The 16452-nt window shown below is 38.9% G+C and overlaps 2 protein-coding genes across 2 annotated transcripts; one reads left to right on the top strand and one right to left on the bottom strand.

The window, feature by feature from the left end:
• Positions 1-288: 288 nt before the first annotated feature.
• LOC130138799 (protein DA1-related 1-like) lies at positions 289-5793 on the top strand. Its single transcript, XM_056313933.1, has 8 exons — positions 289-405; positions 527-650; positions 871-1054; positions 1191-1368; positions 1522-1641; positions 4312-4388; positions 4500-4558; positions 5516-5793. Exons 1-8 carry the CDS (start codon positions 289-291, stop codon positions 5791-5793), a joined length of 1137 nt encoding a protein of 378 aa, XP_056169908.1.
• Positions 5794-13600: 7807 nt separating this feature from the next.
• LOC130138798 (uncharacterized) lies at positions 13601-14161 on the bottom strand. Its single transcript, XM_056313932.1, has one exon. The coding sequence runs from the start codon at positions 14159-14161 to the stop codon at positions 13601-13603; it is 561 nt and encodes a 186-aa protein (XP_056169907.1).
• Positions 14162-16452: the final 2291 nt, after the last annotated feature.

Genomic DNA, 16452 nt, shown 5'->3' with positions numbered 1-16452 from the left:
AGATATAACTAATGATTATTAGCCAATGATGAAGAACTCTCATGCAAAATATATCTTTGTTTTTTATTCAAGTTCATTAGAGAGTTGACTTGATGGAATTAGATATATGACCAGGACATCAGCAAATATAATAATCTTGAGAAAATTAGAGGACTCTTGTAACCACACCAAACCTGTTATCTATAGCGGTACTACTCTATTAATCTGGATCAGAGTGTGCTCTTTTTGGTGACAGCGATACATGAAAATTGATTGATCACTACAACAGGGGTATACCCTTTTCTCCTTATGGGTTGGCTGAAAAGAATCCTCAAGGGTTCTATTTCTAGCTCCAGACAGAGATCTAGTGGAAGCTGTGAGGAAGATGATCGCTGTCCCTGTTCTGATGAGCCCAGCGATATGGAGGTAATACAAGGAGTATAAATTGGGGTTAATTGTTATTCTTGTATTCTTTCGTGGTTTATTCATGGGTGGTTATAATGGCCTAGAGGTATAACTGTATAAGTGTGGTTTTGGGAATTGATAGCTGCAACAGAATAGTGTTAAATTGTTGCAGAGCCTCAATGTGAAGGACGAATCGACAGAGGGCGAGGAAGAAGACACGGACTACCAAATCGGCTGCATTCGTTCCTTCTCAGAAGATGGTCATGGTAAATTGCACCGTCGTTCTTGAACTTTCCTCTGACATCAACTTAAGGACAAATCAGATCCACACTGGACCATGGTTTTACATATTCCTAAATGCATCTCTCTTCTTATTGTCTGACGAAATGTAGAACCCAAACCTTTTCACTTAAAGTACCTAGATTCCTTAACAATGTCTCTATACCATGTATCTTCGGTGATGCTGATTCAAAGAATGTCATTCAGTAGACGATCTCTATGGAGCGGCATTGACCAAGGACTGGGTACAATATGACGAACTGAGATGGGAGGATGAAGATGAACGACCCACCCAGTCTTTCCAACAAAGTTTGGCCTTCGAACCATTCTCCCCATTTGACATTGCAAACATATTCCAACCATTTCCGTTCTCATTGTATCCGGATAACGGGTACTCATCTATATAGTCACTTCTATTTTATTTGCTACTCCTTAGTCAATGCAATATGAATGTTGTTTGTGGGATAACAGAAAGAAGAAGGTGAATTTGTTCATAGACGATTCATTAGTTTCCTTCCATACCACAGGCAAGCCTTTCTGCATCCAGAATGCGTCCCCTCTTATGCTTCCCATGGTTCGCTTACTGGTCACCACATTTTTGTCTCTGAGTATCACTCTATTTATCGGAATATCGACGAAGACCACCACCTCAACCACCATCACCACCACCATCCTCGTCCATTATGCTATGTTTGCGGGCAACCTGTAAGAGTTTTCGTTTCTTTTTTTGGCGACTTTTCCTCAAGCAGAATCTATTAACTGGATACTTTTGATAATTTGGATTTTTTCTATTATCAACCAAAGTATGAATTCACTGAATCTTCCGTTTTTTTTGTCCTTGCCTTTTCTTGGTTACAGATCCCAGTGGATGCAAATGGCCGTCTTCTATACAGTCGACATCCTTTTTGGCGACATAAGTATTGTCTTCTGCATGAGAGAGATGAGACACCTTCTTGTTGGGTCTGCGAAAGATTGAAGGTAGGTTTCTTTTCAATTAGATATCTCTTATTAGTTTGAAAACAATTTAAAACATCTAGGGACGGATCTAACGCAAACCATGTTCGGGCTCAACATCTTCCACTAATAAATGATTTTTTTTTTTTTTTGCAAATGTGTGACAGAGAATCTTATTAAGAAAATCGAAGTGCATTCTTTTCAATAATTAGCCTGTATCATGGTGAGAAATTTTCATTTTTCTCCTTTTAGAAAGATTATACATTTCACAAAACAGCCAAGGATATCTGATTTTTTCAATTAATTTGTAACTAACTTAATCTTCGGACAATGACTCTTAACCTTTTTCCTACATCACTAATTCTAGAGTTTTTTAGGATTGTTAACATATTAAAATTCTTTCATAAAGAACCTCTCGTGTTATGTCAATAAAGTTTGGCTTTTCAATGTATACAACTTATTAAGGATTCCAACAAAATTAACTCACATAAAAGTTAGTAATGCAAAGTTCGTTGGTAAATGGTTGTTAAGTAAGACAAATAAAAGTGGTTACTTAATAGAAACGTTCGTAAGTTAAAAACAAAAGATTAATACCACGAAAAACCCTAAACTAATACACATGTGACAAATTTACCTCAAACTATTTTTTTGACCACCAAAAACCACAAACTGGTATACTTGTGACAAATTTACCCTCCGTTAAATTGGATTAATATCATAAAAAATCACAAACTTGTGCACCTGTGACAAACGAAAGGGTAAAACCCCAAACTGGTACACATGTCAATTGCCACATGTTATCCAACTCAGCAATTTGATAATAAAATTTCACGAAAACTAACCCATTTGGAGGTTTTGATGGTCAAAAAATTAGTTTTGGGTAAATTTGTTATATGTGTACCAGTTTGGGGTTTTTCATAGTATTAACCCAACAAAAAATGAACATTTGTTCGTAAGAGTTGTCCGTCAGAATTAGTTGGTAACTTAATTAAAGAAAAGTCAGCAAATCACACAAAAGTGTTTGGTAGTTCGATATAATAGTTGATAAACATGGCTTTAATAAGAAAGGTAAACAAAAATCAATAAAGGATGAGAGAAATTCTTTTGTCAAAGATAAGACAAGTTAGTGATGTAGAAAAAAAGATGACATCGGTAATTACTACTTACGTTTGCATTGCTTATTGATTTTTTAAATTTACCAACTCTTTTCGAAAGTACCAGCCTCATTTAGAATGGTTACCAACCTTTTTTTGATTAAATTACCAACTAATTTTGTATTATTAACTCCTCTTTTAATTAATTATCAATATTTATTTGATTTTGTAAAAATCGTCAACTTCTCTTATCTATGACAAAAAAAAAAGATTATCATTACTACCTATTTTTTTACCTTTCTTGCAAACTGTTTAGATTTATAGTTAGAAAATGAAATTGCCAACTTTTATATGTGTGACTTACCGACTTTTCTTTGGTTAAGTTACTAGCTAATTTCGTGTTACGAACTCTCATTTGAGTTGTATACCAATTTTTTTTCTTAAATTTAATCAACCTTTCTATTGAGATACCACTTTTATTTGCATTGCTAACTTTTGAAATTTATCGACTCTTTCGAAAAATTACGAATCTCAAAATTGCCTCATTGACGGGTTAAAGTCAAACAAATTACGATTTATTAAATATTATAAATAATAAATAATAAAAAATGCCAAACATATTTCATAATATGATGCGGTGGCCACGGGGCCCGTTGCCCCACGAAGGAAAAACCACCCCGTCTGCACAGCGCACAAGGCAACGGCAGGGCAAGTTTTCCGACGGCATGTCTTATAATTTCTTTCTTTTGCCCATTGATCAGCTATACATCATTTATAATTATTTGAGATCACAGATCCTCAGGGGAGTAGCATATTTCTATGCATGTCTTACACAAAGAAAATGATTAGGTTAAATGCGTTCATGTTTACCAACAATCTGTTTTAACTTGCACAAACTCTCGAACAATTGAGAGAGGTCGCTAATGCTTGCAAAACATTGTGCAGCCTAGAGGATCGACGTACTCAACCCTGAGCAATGATCGGTGGTTATGCCCAGAATGTCTGGACTCTGCAGTAGTGGACGGTCGTGTATTAAAATCTCTGGAACGCGAAATACGACGATTTTATGAACGCTTAGGAATAAAAATCCACCAGCGAACTATTCCAATACTTTTGGTGAACGACCAAGAGATGGAGAAAGGAGCACTATGCCAAAAGAACGTAAGATGAAGTTCCGCCTATAAATATAATCATACTTCTCAATCTGGCTAGTTGCTTTATATGATTCGCTTGCTTACAGACTCGTTTACCCGATCGATAGGTAAATTAATATAATCGCCCACGCTGTCTAGCTTTATTTTATGGCATCATCAATGAAATTCCGCAAACATCATAATGTCTCGGATTCCTAAGCTAAGGAATTGCTTAAATTTCTCATCCCGCGCTCCTAACCAAACTTTCTGCTCCGCACTGGATAGGGTCATCATCGACCGAATCAGACACTTGGCCTTACGACGTGGGAACTCCTTCCTATTTGTACCGTATGTGCTTCTTTGCACTTGAGATTTTCTCATTTTTCACATTGTTTACTTGTGTCAATTTAGCAACAGAGTGATAACCTTTCCTTTCATTTTTTTGGTCGACTCCCATTTAATTTCAGACTGTGGAAGGAGAGGAACATATACTAGTCGCCCACTCAAGAGATCTAACCATAAGAGTTTTGAAAGGTTTCCCGAGGTATTGTCCTATCATTATAATTCCAAATTAAGGTCTCATTAGAAAAATTTCAAATTAAGACTAGCTATCTTTGTTTAGAGAGTTGATGTGAAAATTGAATCTTTTGTACAGGTTGTTCACAGGGCAAACCCTCGCTCATGAGATGCTGCATGCGTGGTTCACACTAGAAGGTTCTTCTCTTGATTGTGATGCAGTTTTTTACTCTAATTTTAACCATAGTATGTTCGAAAAATCCACTAGTCTTTGAAAGTTAGCTTGCTGGGCTGTGTTTTTTATTTAATTCTCGAAACTACACTTCATAATCCTAGCTGTCTTTTCTGGCAAAATAAAACGTTAGAAAGAAAAAGAATCCTAGCCTAATGTGATCTACTTGTTGAGATGCACTTGTGACACGTGTTAGAAAATTCTCACATTGGAAAATTGGTGTGGTGTGGTGTGGTGTGGTATGGAGAAGTTTATATATTCTAAATGGCCCATAACTCATTGGCTTAAACTTTTGAGTGGGGGTAGATTCAACTAAATATATTGATGGGCTCAGATTTAGACTCCCTCTTGGTGATATCCCACGTAAAGGTATTGGATTTTACTGCGTGCTCCTAATAAATAGTATAAGAGCCGATAATTGATTGGTGACTCACTCCCAATATGTATTAGTCTAGATAAAGAGACCGGGGTTGAAGGTGGAGATTATTGAGATGTGGAAAATTGGCATAGTGTGGAGTAGTTAATGTATATCCTAGTTGACCTATAACACATTAGCTCAAACTTGAGTGAAGGTGTATCCAACTGGATTTGTTGACGGGCTCAAACTTGAACTCCCTCTTGATAATCTCCCTAGGCGAAGATATCAGATTTTGATGCATGCTCTCAACACGATTACACTGTCTACACCACACATTATCGTGCTATAACATCCCTATGCGACAAACAATATTAAAAGATTTTTTTTTAAAAAAAGAGAAAGAAATCTAATTTGTTAGATTAGTAAATTGCCACTCTTTTTTTTTTCTTGGGATAGAATCTTACAAAAAAATGTAATGGTGCAACTGACTACATAATAAGATATTCTGATCTTTCCTTGGGGAAATTTTGGGTTTTGAACTAGAGAACTGTGGTATGTTTGGCAGGTTATCACGATTTAGATCTCGTGGTCGAAGAAGGCCTTTGTCAAGTTTTGGCTCACATGTGGTTGGATTCTCAGATGCGATCCATGTCCAAGAGCCAAATTGCACTATCCCCAGGGTTTGACTTCCAGAAAAGGCTCGCCGAGTTTCTTCAGTATGACATCGAATCAAGAACCGATTCTCCTTATGGCACTGGATTTCAACTAATGAAAAGGGCGACGGACATGTATGGCCTTAAAGGCACACTCGACTACATACGTATGACAGGAAGCTATCCTTGATGATCTGTATATTCTTATTAAGAAATTTTCCTTGTTTCATGGTCTGTCTAGTGATTGATTATGTACTTTCGAGCACTTTTGCCCTTGCCCACGTGTACTCCTAAACATGCGATGAGTTTGGCTAAATAATAAGATGATTATTATGCGTGTATAAAATGCTAGAAACATTGGCGAGCTTCCTTGTGATTCAATTTTCTTTTGTATTGTCTTGAATTGGATTCGGTTCAACAGAGTGTTGCTTGAGTCATCTTCTCCCCATGCTATCCTAAGAGAGGGAGATGCATGTGTGGATCGTGAGCACAAGAGAAATTCGGTTCCCAGTGCACTTGATGCAAACATGTCATATTAGGTCACTCACTCGAATTTTCAACTCGAGTCTTACCTAAACCATGTGGTTAGTAGTATTTTGTATTAGCTTGGGGTTTACCTTCTTTGCCCAACCTCCTTAATTTCAACAAATTGTTGTTGACATTTATGGAAATTTATTAATTGGTTGTGGGGATGAGCAATAACTATCCAAAGGTATTTTTTTGTATTGTGGGCGTAGCTGCTAATAACTTTCTGGAGCATTTAGATATGCATAAGATCAAAAGGCGGGCCTAAACAACGGGTTCCCGCAACATTCGGTATACAGGCCATAACCATATTGATCGAGGAAGAGTTACAGGGCCCATAATTCCAACTTGGAAAGATTGTTCGAAAGAAATGTTGTGGCCAAAAGGGTTTTCATTCGCATTCATTTCAGATCTCAAAATTCATCATTTACGCATGATTCGGGACACTTTTCTATATGTTTTAAGCATTCTTTTAGCCCTTTGTTTATTTTTCCGAACTTCTTTACTGCTTATTGTTATTTTTTGGGTTTTCTCATGTCATCTTGGGTTTCTAGAATACTTATTATTCTTTTGGGATAAAGCTACAAAAACCCCAAACTATTCCCACTATGACACATTTACCCTGAACATTTTTTTGTGACATCAAAAATTCCAAACTATGCAAATTATGAAACATTTACCCTAAATTTTTTCTTGTGATGTAAAAAATCCAAACTTGTACCTATGTAACTCATTTACCCTCCTTCTATCAAGGTTCCATTAGATGATTTTTCAGTTAAAGCACCATCGTTTTTATTTCATTTAAATCACGTGGGCATCATGCCAACATCGTTTGCTTTCTGGCGCCCATGTAGGCAAATTTTTAATAATTTTCATTGACCGAACTTTGACGGAGGGTAAATATGTCACACATGTACAAATTTGAGATTTTGATGTTATAAAAAAATGTTTAAGGTAAATGTGTCACGGTGGACGTAGTTTGGGGTTTTCGGTGGCTTTTGCCCTGTTCTTTGTCGAGTATCGGACAGCTTTTGACGTAATTATACTGTTGTTGTACCTTTGTGCGTGTTTCGGATTTTTTTTGTCAAAGTGTGTTCCGGATTGATTTGTTCACGTTTATCAATCGATTTTTCCCGACGTTAGCACGTAATAGAGCCAGTAAAATAACTAGAGAGTGGGGCCATGTCTAGTGTCAACCCAATGGGAGAAACTGTCAAGCAGACGAATATCAGGCGATACAGGCCTTGTGGACATCTATTCTTTGGCTCCAGGCTTCTTAATGAACCCTAAAGTAAAATCTGCAGGGAACTCAAAACACGTTTATCGATCAGCACGCTCCAGCGAAAACCTTAATAGGGCTAATGAAGTGTTGCCATGATTGAATAATTCCTGTAGCCAACTGCTCCAAGAACTTGTTCCATAAAGAAAGTAAAAGAAACTTTGAATTTTTTTATTTTCCTTGTGCTTCTATTAATGTACAGAATAAGTTTAGATAGATACATAGTTATATGATAAGAGCAAAATTGATTCCTTAAATCAAGGAAAGTGTCCTCAAATTGAGGGGAGAATTTTAAATTCAAATTGAGGAAAGTATGCTAAAAGATTTTAGGACGATATGTTATCATCCCCTCGCAAGCTGAGCACGATTGGCTGAAGGTGGAGCTTGGTCTGCAAAAATATGATGTGATTAGAACTTAGACCTTTTGTGAACACATATGCAATTTGATCTTTGCTGGAGATGAATTGAACAGTGAGAATATTACACCCAACTAGTTCCCTGACATAATGAAAATCGACAGCGACATGTTTCGTTCTTGAATGGAAAACTAGATTGTGGGCGAGAGAGATTGTGAAAACATTATCACACTAGATTGTGAGTGGTGTAAGGAGTGGGGGCAATGCAGTTCCCGTAACAAGGAGCATAGCCAAACTAATTCAGCTGCAGTGAGCTAGACACCAGTACTCAGCTTCAAATGAAGAACGGGCCATCGTGGCTCGTTTCTTTGCACTCCAAGAAATGGGGTTAAAACCAAAGAAAACACAGAACCCACGAGTAGAGTGTTGATCAATAGGGCAACCTACCCGGTCGACGTCGCAGTAAGCAATGAACTGGTGTTGACCTAGACAAAAGTGAAGATTGTGAGTGATTGTGCCTTTCAAATAATGCAAAATTCGTTTGACCGCCACAAGATGATCCTCGATGGGAGACTTTAGGAACTGGCAAACTTGATTAACGGCAAAAGAAATGTTAGGATGTGTCAAAGTAACATACTGCAGCGCTCCAACAGGACTCCAATAAAGAGTCGGATCCGATAGTGGAGGGCCAACATCATGGCCAAGTTTTTAAACACAACAGGCATTGGGACTGGTTTACATCCGTCCATATTTACACACTTTAGAACATCCATAATATACTTCGACCGATTGAGTTGTATGCTTTCCGAATTACGTGTTTTCTAAACACCAAGAAAATGAGAAAGAGGTCTGAGGTCCTTCACGCGGAAATGATGGCCAATATATGAAATCAACTGCTACAATGCTAAAGTATCACTACCAGTGAGTATGATATCATCAGTGTACAAGAGGAGATATATGGTTATATGCCCTTGGTGGAGATGAACAGTGATGGATCGGAGTTAGAGACGGTGAATCTAAAATCATGGAGTTTTGAATTAAACTTTCATACCAGGCTCGAGGGGCTTGACGGAGGCCATAAATAGATTTCTTCATGTGATAGGCATGATTAGGCTTGCCCAGATCAACATAGCTTGGAGGTTGGGACATGAACACTGTTTCCTGTAAATCACCATGTAAAAATGCACATTCGACATCCAATTGTCGAAGTAGCCAATTGTGAGAGATTGCAAGAGATAAAATAATTCAAATAGTGGTAGGTTTCACCACGGGACTGAAGGTCTCAACAAAGTCAACACCTGCATGTTGATGGAAACCTTTAACAACAAGGCGAGCCTTGTAATGACTAATAGAGCCATTCGGATTTCGTTTAACTCGAAACACCTATTTGCAGCCCACTACGTTCATAATAGGATCATAAGGAACCAAACACCATGTTTGTTGCTATTGAAGGGAGGTAAATTCTTTGATCCATGGCATGACACCATTGAGGGTCTTTAACCGCTTCGAAGTAACATGTTGGTTCAGAGATATGGTTGGGAGATATGGTTGGCAGTAAGTGCAAGCGAAAGTAAGTGAAGGCTATGGGAAAAGTCCTTTCGTTTGATAATACTAGACTTAGACCTTGTTTGCATTGGGTGAGTGGAAGAAGGAGAAACAAGTTGATTATCAATAGGTGGAGGAAGAAGTTGGCTAGAGGTCTGCACGATAGGTTCGGTAATTGATGAAGAAGGCACCGGGGAGGTGTTGTTGGATGTGAGAACAACTTGTGAAGTGGTGGAGGGACCATAATGAGCATGCTCGGTTTGAATGAGTCCAAACAAATCGAGTCTATGAGGTGGAAGATGTGAAGAATGAGTGAAGTGTTGTGGGAGTGAGGAAACTTAGTTTCATCAAAGACAATATGACGAGAAATATATACTCAACAAGATGAGAGATCCATACAATGATACCCTTTACGATTGGAGTTGTAGCCTACAAAACAGCAGGGGGTCGATCGAAGTTCCAATTTATTAGCATTGTAAGGTCGGAGCCATAGGAAGCAAAGAGAACCAAAAGGTTCATAAGTGTGAATAATTAGGAGGGGTATGAAATAAAGCTTGATATGGAGAGCAAGTGTGATGTTGAAATATGTGCATGTGGTTAATTAAATAAATGGCTATGGTGAAAGCTTCTAACCAAAATTTAGAAGGCTTATGAGAATGGGTCATCATAGCTAAGCTAGTTTCAATGATGTGGCGGTGTTTGCACTCCACAACACCATTTTGTTCTTGTGTGTAGGGGCAAAAATATTCATGTGTAATGTTATATGATTGAAGAAAATTGTTGAAAGTATTACTTGTGAATTCGCCACCACCGTTCGAGCGAAATGTGGTGATGGTGTGCCGCAAAAGATTTTTAACTTGCTTTTTAAAACTAACAAAGATGTCATAAAAGTCAAATTTTAATCTCATAGGAAATAACCAAGCATATTTGGAAAAATCATTGACAAAGAGAACATAATATGAATAATTAGAACAAGATAATGTGGGAGCAGGGCCCCATACAATGTAATAATTCTAGAGGACGACTAGAGGTAGAATGAGACTTGGAAAAATGAAGCTTGTGACTCTTCGCCTGCTAATATGAAGAGCAAATGCGAGATCCTGATTGTTGACACCTAAATTTTGACTATTCACTTAGGGTTTAATTGCATAAGGAAATTAGGGATTAATTTTTAACCCCTAAATAAAAATATTTTCATTAAATTACACGGCATATAGATATTAGGTACATTTGCATTAATAGGGTATATTAGAACATATTTTTCTTGTTTATTTTTAAAATATAATTAATTAAAAAAATTAGAATTAAAAAAATAAAAAAAAATCAAAAAATTCAGGCCGGTTCGACCCGGTTCGAGTGAACTAGGTCAGCCCGGCTCCCTTTTTGTTCCCTATTTCTTTCCTCATGCGTGCCGGCCCACTTTCCTTTTCCCTTTGGCCTAGCCCGTGACTGTTCTTCTTCCCCAAACACCATCCACGCGCTTTGGGGAGAAGGACAAGCGATAGTGGAACAAAACGCAAAAGCAGAAGGGACACAGAGGAGACGAAGGGACACAATGACAGAGAAGCAGAGCCGGTCGACGATCGGCCGACCACGGTAGGGCCGGTCAGGCATGACCGACCGGCCACAAAAGAGTCGTGAGACCGCACGAGCAGAGGGGGGAGAGAGAGAAGGAACTAGGGGGAGAGGGAACCGAGAGAACCAAAAAGAAAGATTTTTGCTCTTTCACCGGTCATCCATCCGAGTTGCTGTCGGCCCCCGTCAAGCCTCAAGCCGCTGCGCTTCATCCCGATTAGCTCCGAATCAGGTGGGTCTTCATCGTCTTCGCCTATTTTGGTCCCCTTATTTGGTGATCACCCAGCCCCATCAATGGAGTCTTACACTCGTTTCACACTCAAACAAGTTGTTTTAAGCGTTATATGTTGAAAGTAGGCCATGAACTCTCTCAAAATCTAACATGTAATTCCATTCCTTAGTCGCATAGCGCTTGTTCGACGAAATGCCTCAATGAAACAGTATTGGCCTACAACGTCGAATCTGGTCATGTTGGTTTTTTAGCATTTCGTTGCAAATTGAGATGAAGCTAGAGTGAACTATGCCAGTCTAGATCTTTACACATCACTATGGGGCTGAAAATTGTGTTGAATGTCACTTTAGAACACATATCTCAACTTGCACATTACATGTTCGATGAAATGTCCAAATGAGGAACCGAATTAATTTTTGTGAATCAATGCTTGGAACTTGTTTTTTTTAGGCTTGATTAGTTCTTATATGTGTTGAATGGTGACTAAAATCTGTGTTTTTTCCACGTGGTTTTGTTGCAATATGCACATCGTCCGAGTCGGCCATGTGTGCACCTCCCCTCCGTCGGAAAGCTTTTCATCGCCGGTGATGCCCGCAGTTTGAGGCCGCTCCAGTCAGTTTTTTCTTCATTGTGTTAATGTGCATATGCGTGTTCGTTCTAGTGGAACATTTCATGCTTGAAAAAATACAAACTTGGAGAAGGAAGCAGCCGCCGACGATGATAGTTTTCGGTGGTCAGAATAGGTGGCCGACGATTTGGTGATGGCCGGGATTAGTGGCTGGTGAAGGTGTTGATGTTGGCGACCAGAATAAAGGATTGATAGGCGTCGTTGTCTAGAGAAGGGTTCATTCCGGCGAGGTACTGAGAAGGGCAGTCTTTGGCATGCTCTCGGTGAGGAAGAAGACATGGAGGAAAGAAAAACCAAAGAAAAAATAGAAAAAGAAAAAAGAAAAAAGAAAAAAGAAAAAAAATTAGAAGAGAAATAGAAAAAGGGAAGTCCCAGGCAGGTCGGGTATCCAGGTCAGATCGGGTCAGGGGATCCGATCTGAAATTCATATTTTAGCAATAAAAAAATTAAAAAAATCCAAAAAAATTAGGAAGGGTTTAGAAATTAGTTTTGGGTTAATTTCATTAGATCTTAGTTTAATTTTATTCTAGATTTTTTTTAAATAGAAAAAAATGTGAAAACCTTTGAAAATGGTGTCAAAATTTTGGATAAGCCTTTAGGGCTATACCTTAGGACTTTTGATTGCTTTATCTTTTTTAGAGACAATGCTAGATCGCCGATTGTTTATTTTCATGTCGATTATTTGGTTGCATACTTTTAATACATTGGTTGTTATTTTCCATTTTTAGCATGGTTAGGATGAACTTTAGGCTTCTCGATAGGTTACCCTGGTGCGTTAGTTAGCGAGCGATCAAGTTTAGGTACTGAAAGCGCACTAGTTAGATCACTAGTGTAATCAAGTCCCCGATCTTTAGAATTTCTGATTTTCGCACCTATCGAGACACACTCCTGCGTCTCGATTAGGGTTTATAGCCAATCCTTGATTAGGGCTATTGGCGACTTCAATTGAATGTATATATTAGAAAAACCACGTCGCGCGAGGTATGTGGCTTGGGAGCACCTCCGTCCTTGGATAGATGAGCCTTTTGATTTGTCCTTCGAACAAACCAACCGATGTTCACATCCATCGACAAATATCTATTGACCTATTCATTCATAATTGTTTAGGTCGCGACACCGATTTATTGGAAATAGAAGCGACTGAGAAAATGGCCCGTTGAATGTCATGAGAGGGATGGCCGAGACGAGCATGCCATTGGTTCGTGGTGATGGAGGAACTATAATGAGCCTTTGGAGCGATGGATGATGGTGGAGTGCGAAGTGGGTACAAGCCATTCTCAACTGGCCCTTGATATAGTATCCTCCTCGTGGCCTTGTCCTTAATACAAAAACCAGAGGCATCGAAGTTAAAGAGATAATTGTTATCTTTGGAAAACCGGTAAACAGAGAGTAAATTGTGTGAAGCTGTAGGACAATGAAATAGAGATTTGAGGTGAAGAGGTGATGAAGTAGATGAAAGGGTGGTGGAACCAACATGTGCAATGGCCATACCGTGGCCATTACTTATCTCAGCAGTGTCATTACCATCATAAGCAGTTGAAATTTGGAGATTTTCAAGCCCCAGGGTGAGATGATGAGTGGCTCCGATGTCGGTGTACCAAGTGTTGGGTGGGGTCAAGGCAATGGTGGCCATTGCTGCAAGTTTTTCCGGTGGATGGCGGCCTTGATAGGTGTAGTCCATTCGGTGATAACAATCGATGGCAGTATGACCCATACGATTGCAAATTTGACATTATGAACGAACACCCAAATTTTGAGATTTTTGTTGACCTTGGGGTGATGGTCATTGTTGCACCGATCCAGAGGAGATGGAGTACTATTGGCGTGGAGGAAATGTTCTCATGCATGGCCGCGGCCCTAAGAGAATTGACGAGAGTTGTTGGGCCTGAAAGGCTTGGAAGCCACCAATGCAGTAGACTGAGCTGAAACCGCGGGCGGTGTATCTTCAATCAAAGAGAGATCCTCACAGATTAACAGAGTATGAAGTTCTTCAATAGATAAGGTCGATGTCCTGGCGTAAATACGAACCGAGGAACATAATTGGCGATATGATGGTGGCAGCGAATCGAGGATGTGAATAAGCAAATCATCCTCGCTTAGGGGAGAGCCACAAGCTGTCAACTGGTCAGAAATGACCTTAAATTGCTGGAGATAATCAACCATAGATTGAGTACCCTTCTTGAGTCGAGGAAGCAACTGTTTGAGGGACATCACATAGGCAGGTGCTGTAGAGGCATATCTATTATTGAGCAGATCCCATGCTTGCTTGATAGAAGTAAGTCCGATGATATATGGAAGAGCAGAGTCGCTTAATGTAGCATTGATCCCTGATAACAGCAGTTGGTCTTTTTCAAACCAAGTTGGCTTTGTGGAATCATCAGATGAAGATGGAGGAATAGAGTCATCAACATGATGCATCAGGCGATGACCATGCAAAATAGGCGTGAACAAGGATTTTGAAAGGAGATAATTGGAGGCATTCAGTTTGATTGGGACGAGGCTAGAAATGTTTGAAATCACACGAGGTGGGGACTGAATTGGGGTATTGATAGTGCTAGTAGCTTTAGAATTGTTGGAGGGAGCCATGAGAAAGAAGAAGTAGAATCACAAGTAATGATATTATGCAAAGTGCTCTGATACCATAAAGGAAGTAAAAGAAACTTTGAATTTTTTGATTTTCCTTGTGCTTCTATTGATGTACAGAAAAAGTTTAAATAGATACAAAATTACATGATGATGGCAAAATTGATTTCTTAAATCAAAGAAAGTATCCTCAAATTGATGAAAGAATTTTAAATTCAAATCAAGGAAAGTATCCTAAAAGATTTTAGGACGATATGTTATTATTCTAGAGGCTTGAAACAATCATTTTTACAAAGTTATCATTCTAGAGGCTTCATCCCTCTTTTTGTGAATAAATAATGAAGATCTAAGACTTTTTTATTATGAATTTCCGCATCATTGAATTACATTATTGCTAACAGTTGGTATCCGAGCATAGTTTAGGATCTCGTGATTTTTTTTTATTATTAATATATATATGGTTTCGTTAATGTTATCCCATTAATGCTTGTTAAAATATATATACATCGAATTGATTAATACAAGTACTTGCTTAATGAATCGTATGTAAATTATTATTTGGGTTTAGTACTCTTGTTGTATATATTTTTGGGTTAATACCACGAAAAACTCTAAACCGGTACACTTGTGACACATTTACCCCAAACTATTTTTTTGACCATCAAAAATCTCAAACTGGTACACCTGTGACAATTTTATCCTGAACTATTTTTTTGACCACCAAAAACCCTAAACTGGTACACCTGTGATAATTTTACCCTGAACTTGCCACAAAAAACCCCAAACTGGTACATATGTGACAATTTTACCCTGAATTAAAATTAAAATTTTATTTTTTTTATTTTTTTCGAATTTTTATTTATTTTTATTCTTTTCTTTCATTTTCAAACTTTAGCCGGTCGCCCAGGTCCAGCCCGGCCGCCAGAGGGCGGAAGCCGCGGGCCGCCTCGCCGGCGTCGGGAGAGGCCGCCTGTCGCCGGCGTCGGGCGAGGCCGCCCTCGCCGGCGTCAGGCGAGGCCGCCTCGCCGGCGTCGGGCGAGGCCGCCCTCGCCCGCCCGGGAGCAAGGAGACCTCGCCCAGGCACGCGGGCGAGGTCGCCTCGCGCCGGATCCGGCGAGGCGGCCTCGCTAGTATCGGGCGAGGCTGCCTGGCCGAATCTGGGCGAGGTCGCCCTCCCAGGCGTCGGGCCGCCACTGCCCGAGGGATCAGGCGAGTGACCCTCGCTGCGTCGGCGAGGCCGCCCTCGCTGAGTCGGGCGAGGCGGCCTCGCCCGACGCCGGCCCTCGCCGGCTTCCGCCTCTGGCCGGTCACTGGACCGGCGACCGGCCAGAGGTTGAAGGTGAAGGAAAAAAAAAGAAAAGAAAAAAGAAAAAATTCAAAAAAATATATAAATAATATTAAAAATTAGTTCGGGGTAAAATTGTCACATGTGTACCAGTTTTGGGTTTTTTGTGATATGTTCGGGGTAAAATTGTCACAAGTGTACCAGTTTGGGGTTTTTTATGGTCAAAAAAATAGTTTTGGGTAAATGTGTCACAAGTATACCCGTTTAGGGTTTTTCGTGGTATTAACCCTATATTTTTTTCATGTTTTTCAACACGTTAATTATTTTGCTATATATATTTATATATTTATATATGAGTTGACATATATTCTTAAGGCATCATAATGTAAAATTTGATTCTCATACCTTTATGATGATTTTGTCACGAAAGTGATTGAATCTTAACATTTAAAGATAATCAAATTATGAAACAATTATTGTGTTTTACATTTTTAAAAATTTAATTATGAATAGTTTGTTAGTCACCAAAGTGGCCAAATCTTAAGGTCTCTTGAAATTTCAAAAAGGGTTAATATTATAAAAAAAAAACCCCAAACTGGTACACCTGTGACAATTTTATCCCAAAAAATACCACAAAAAAACCAAAACTGCTACACCTTTGATAAATTTACCCCAAACTAATATTTTGACCACTAAAAACCCCAAACTGGTACATTTGTGAAAAATTTACCCTTCTTTAGTTTCCGTTAAATTGAATTAATACAAAAAAAAAATTACAAACTGTTACACCTATAACAAACAGAGGGTGTAACATAAAACTAGCACATCAGTCAACTGTCAT

The sequence above is a fragment of the Syzygium oleosum genome, unplaced genomic scaffold (genome assembly GCF_021117445.2).
Source record: "Syzygium oleosum isolate NSW1041296 unplaced genomic scaffold, Sole_v2.1 Sole_v2.08, whole genome shotgun sequence".
Classification (NCBI taxonomy): domain Eukaryota; kingdom Viridiplantae; phylum Streptophyta; class Magnoliopsida; order Myrtales; family Myrtaceae; genus Syzygium; species Syzygium oleosum.
Note: the sequence above shows the minus strand (reverse complement) of the source record. Positions and strands in the feature narration are given on the sequence as shown.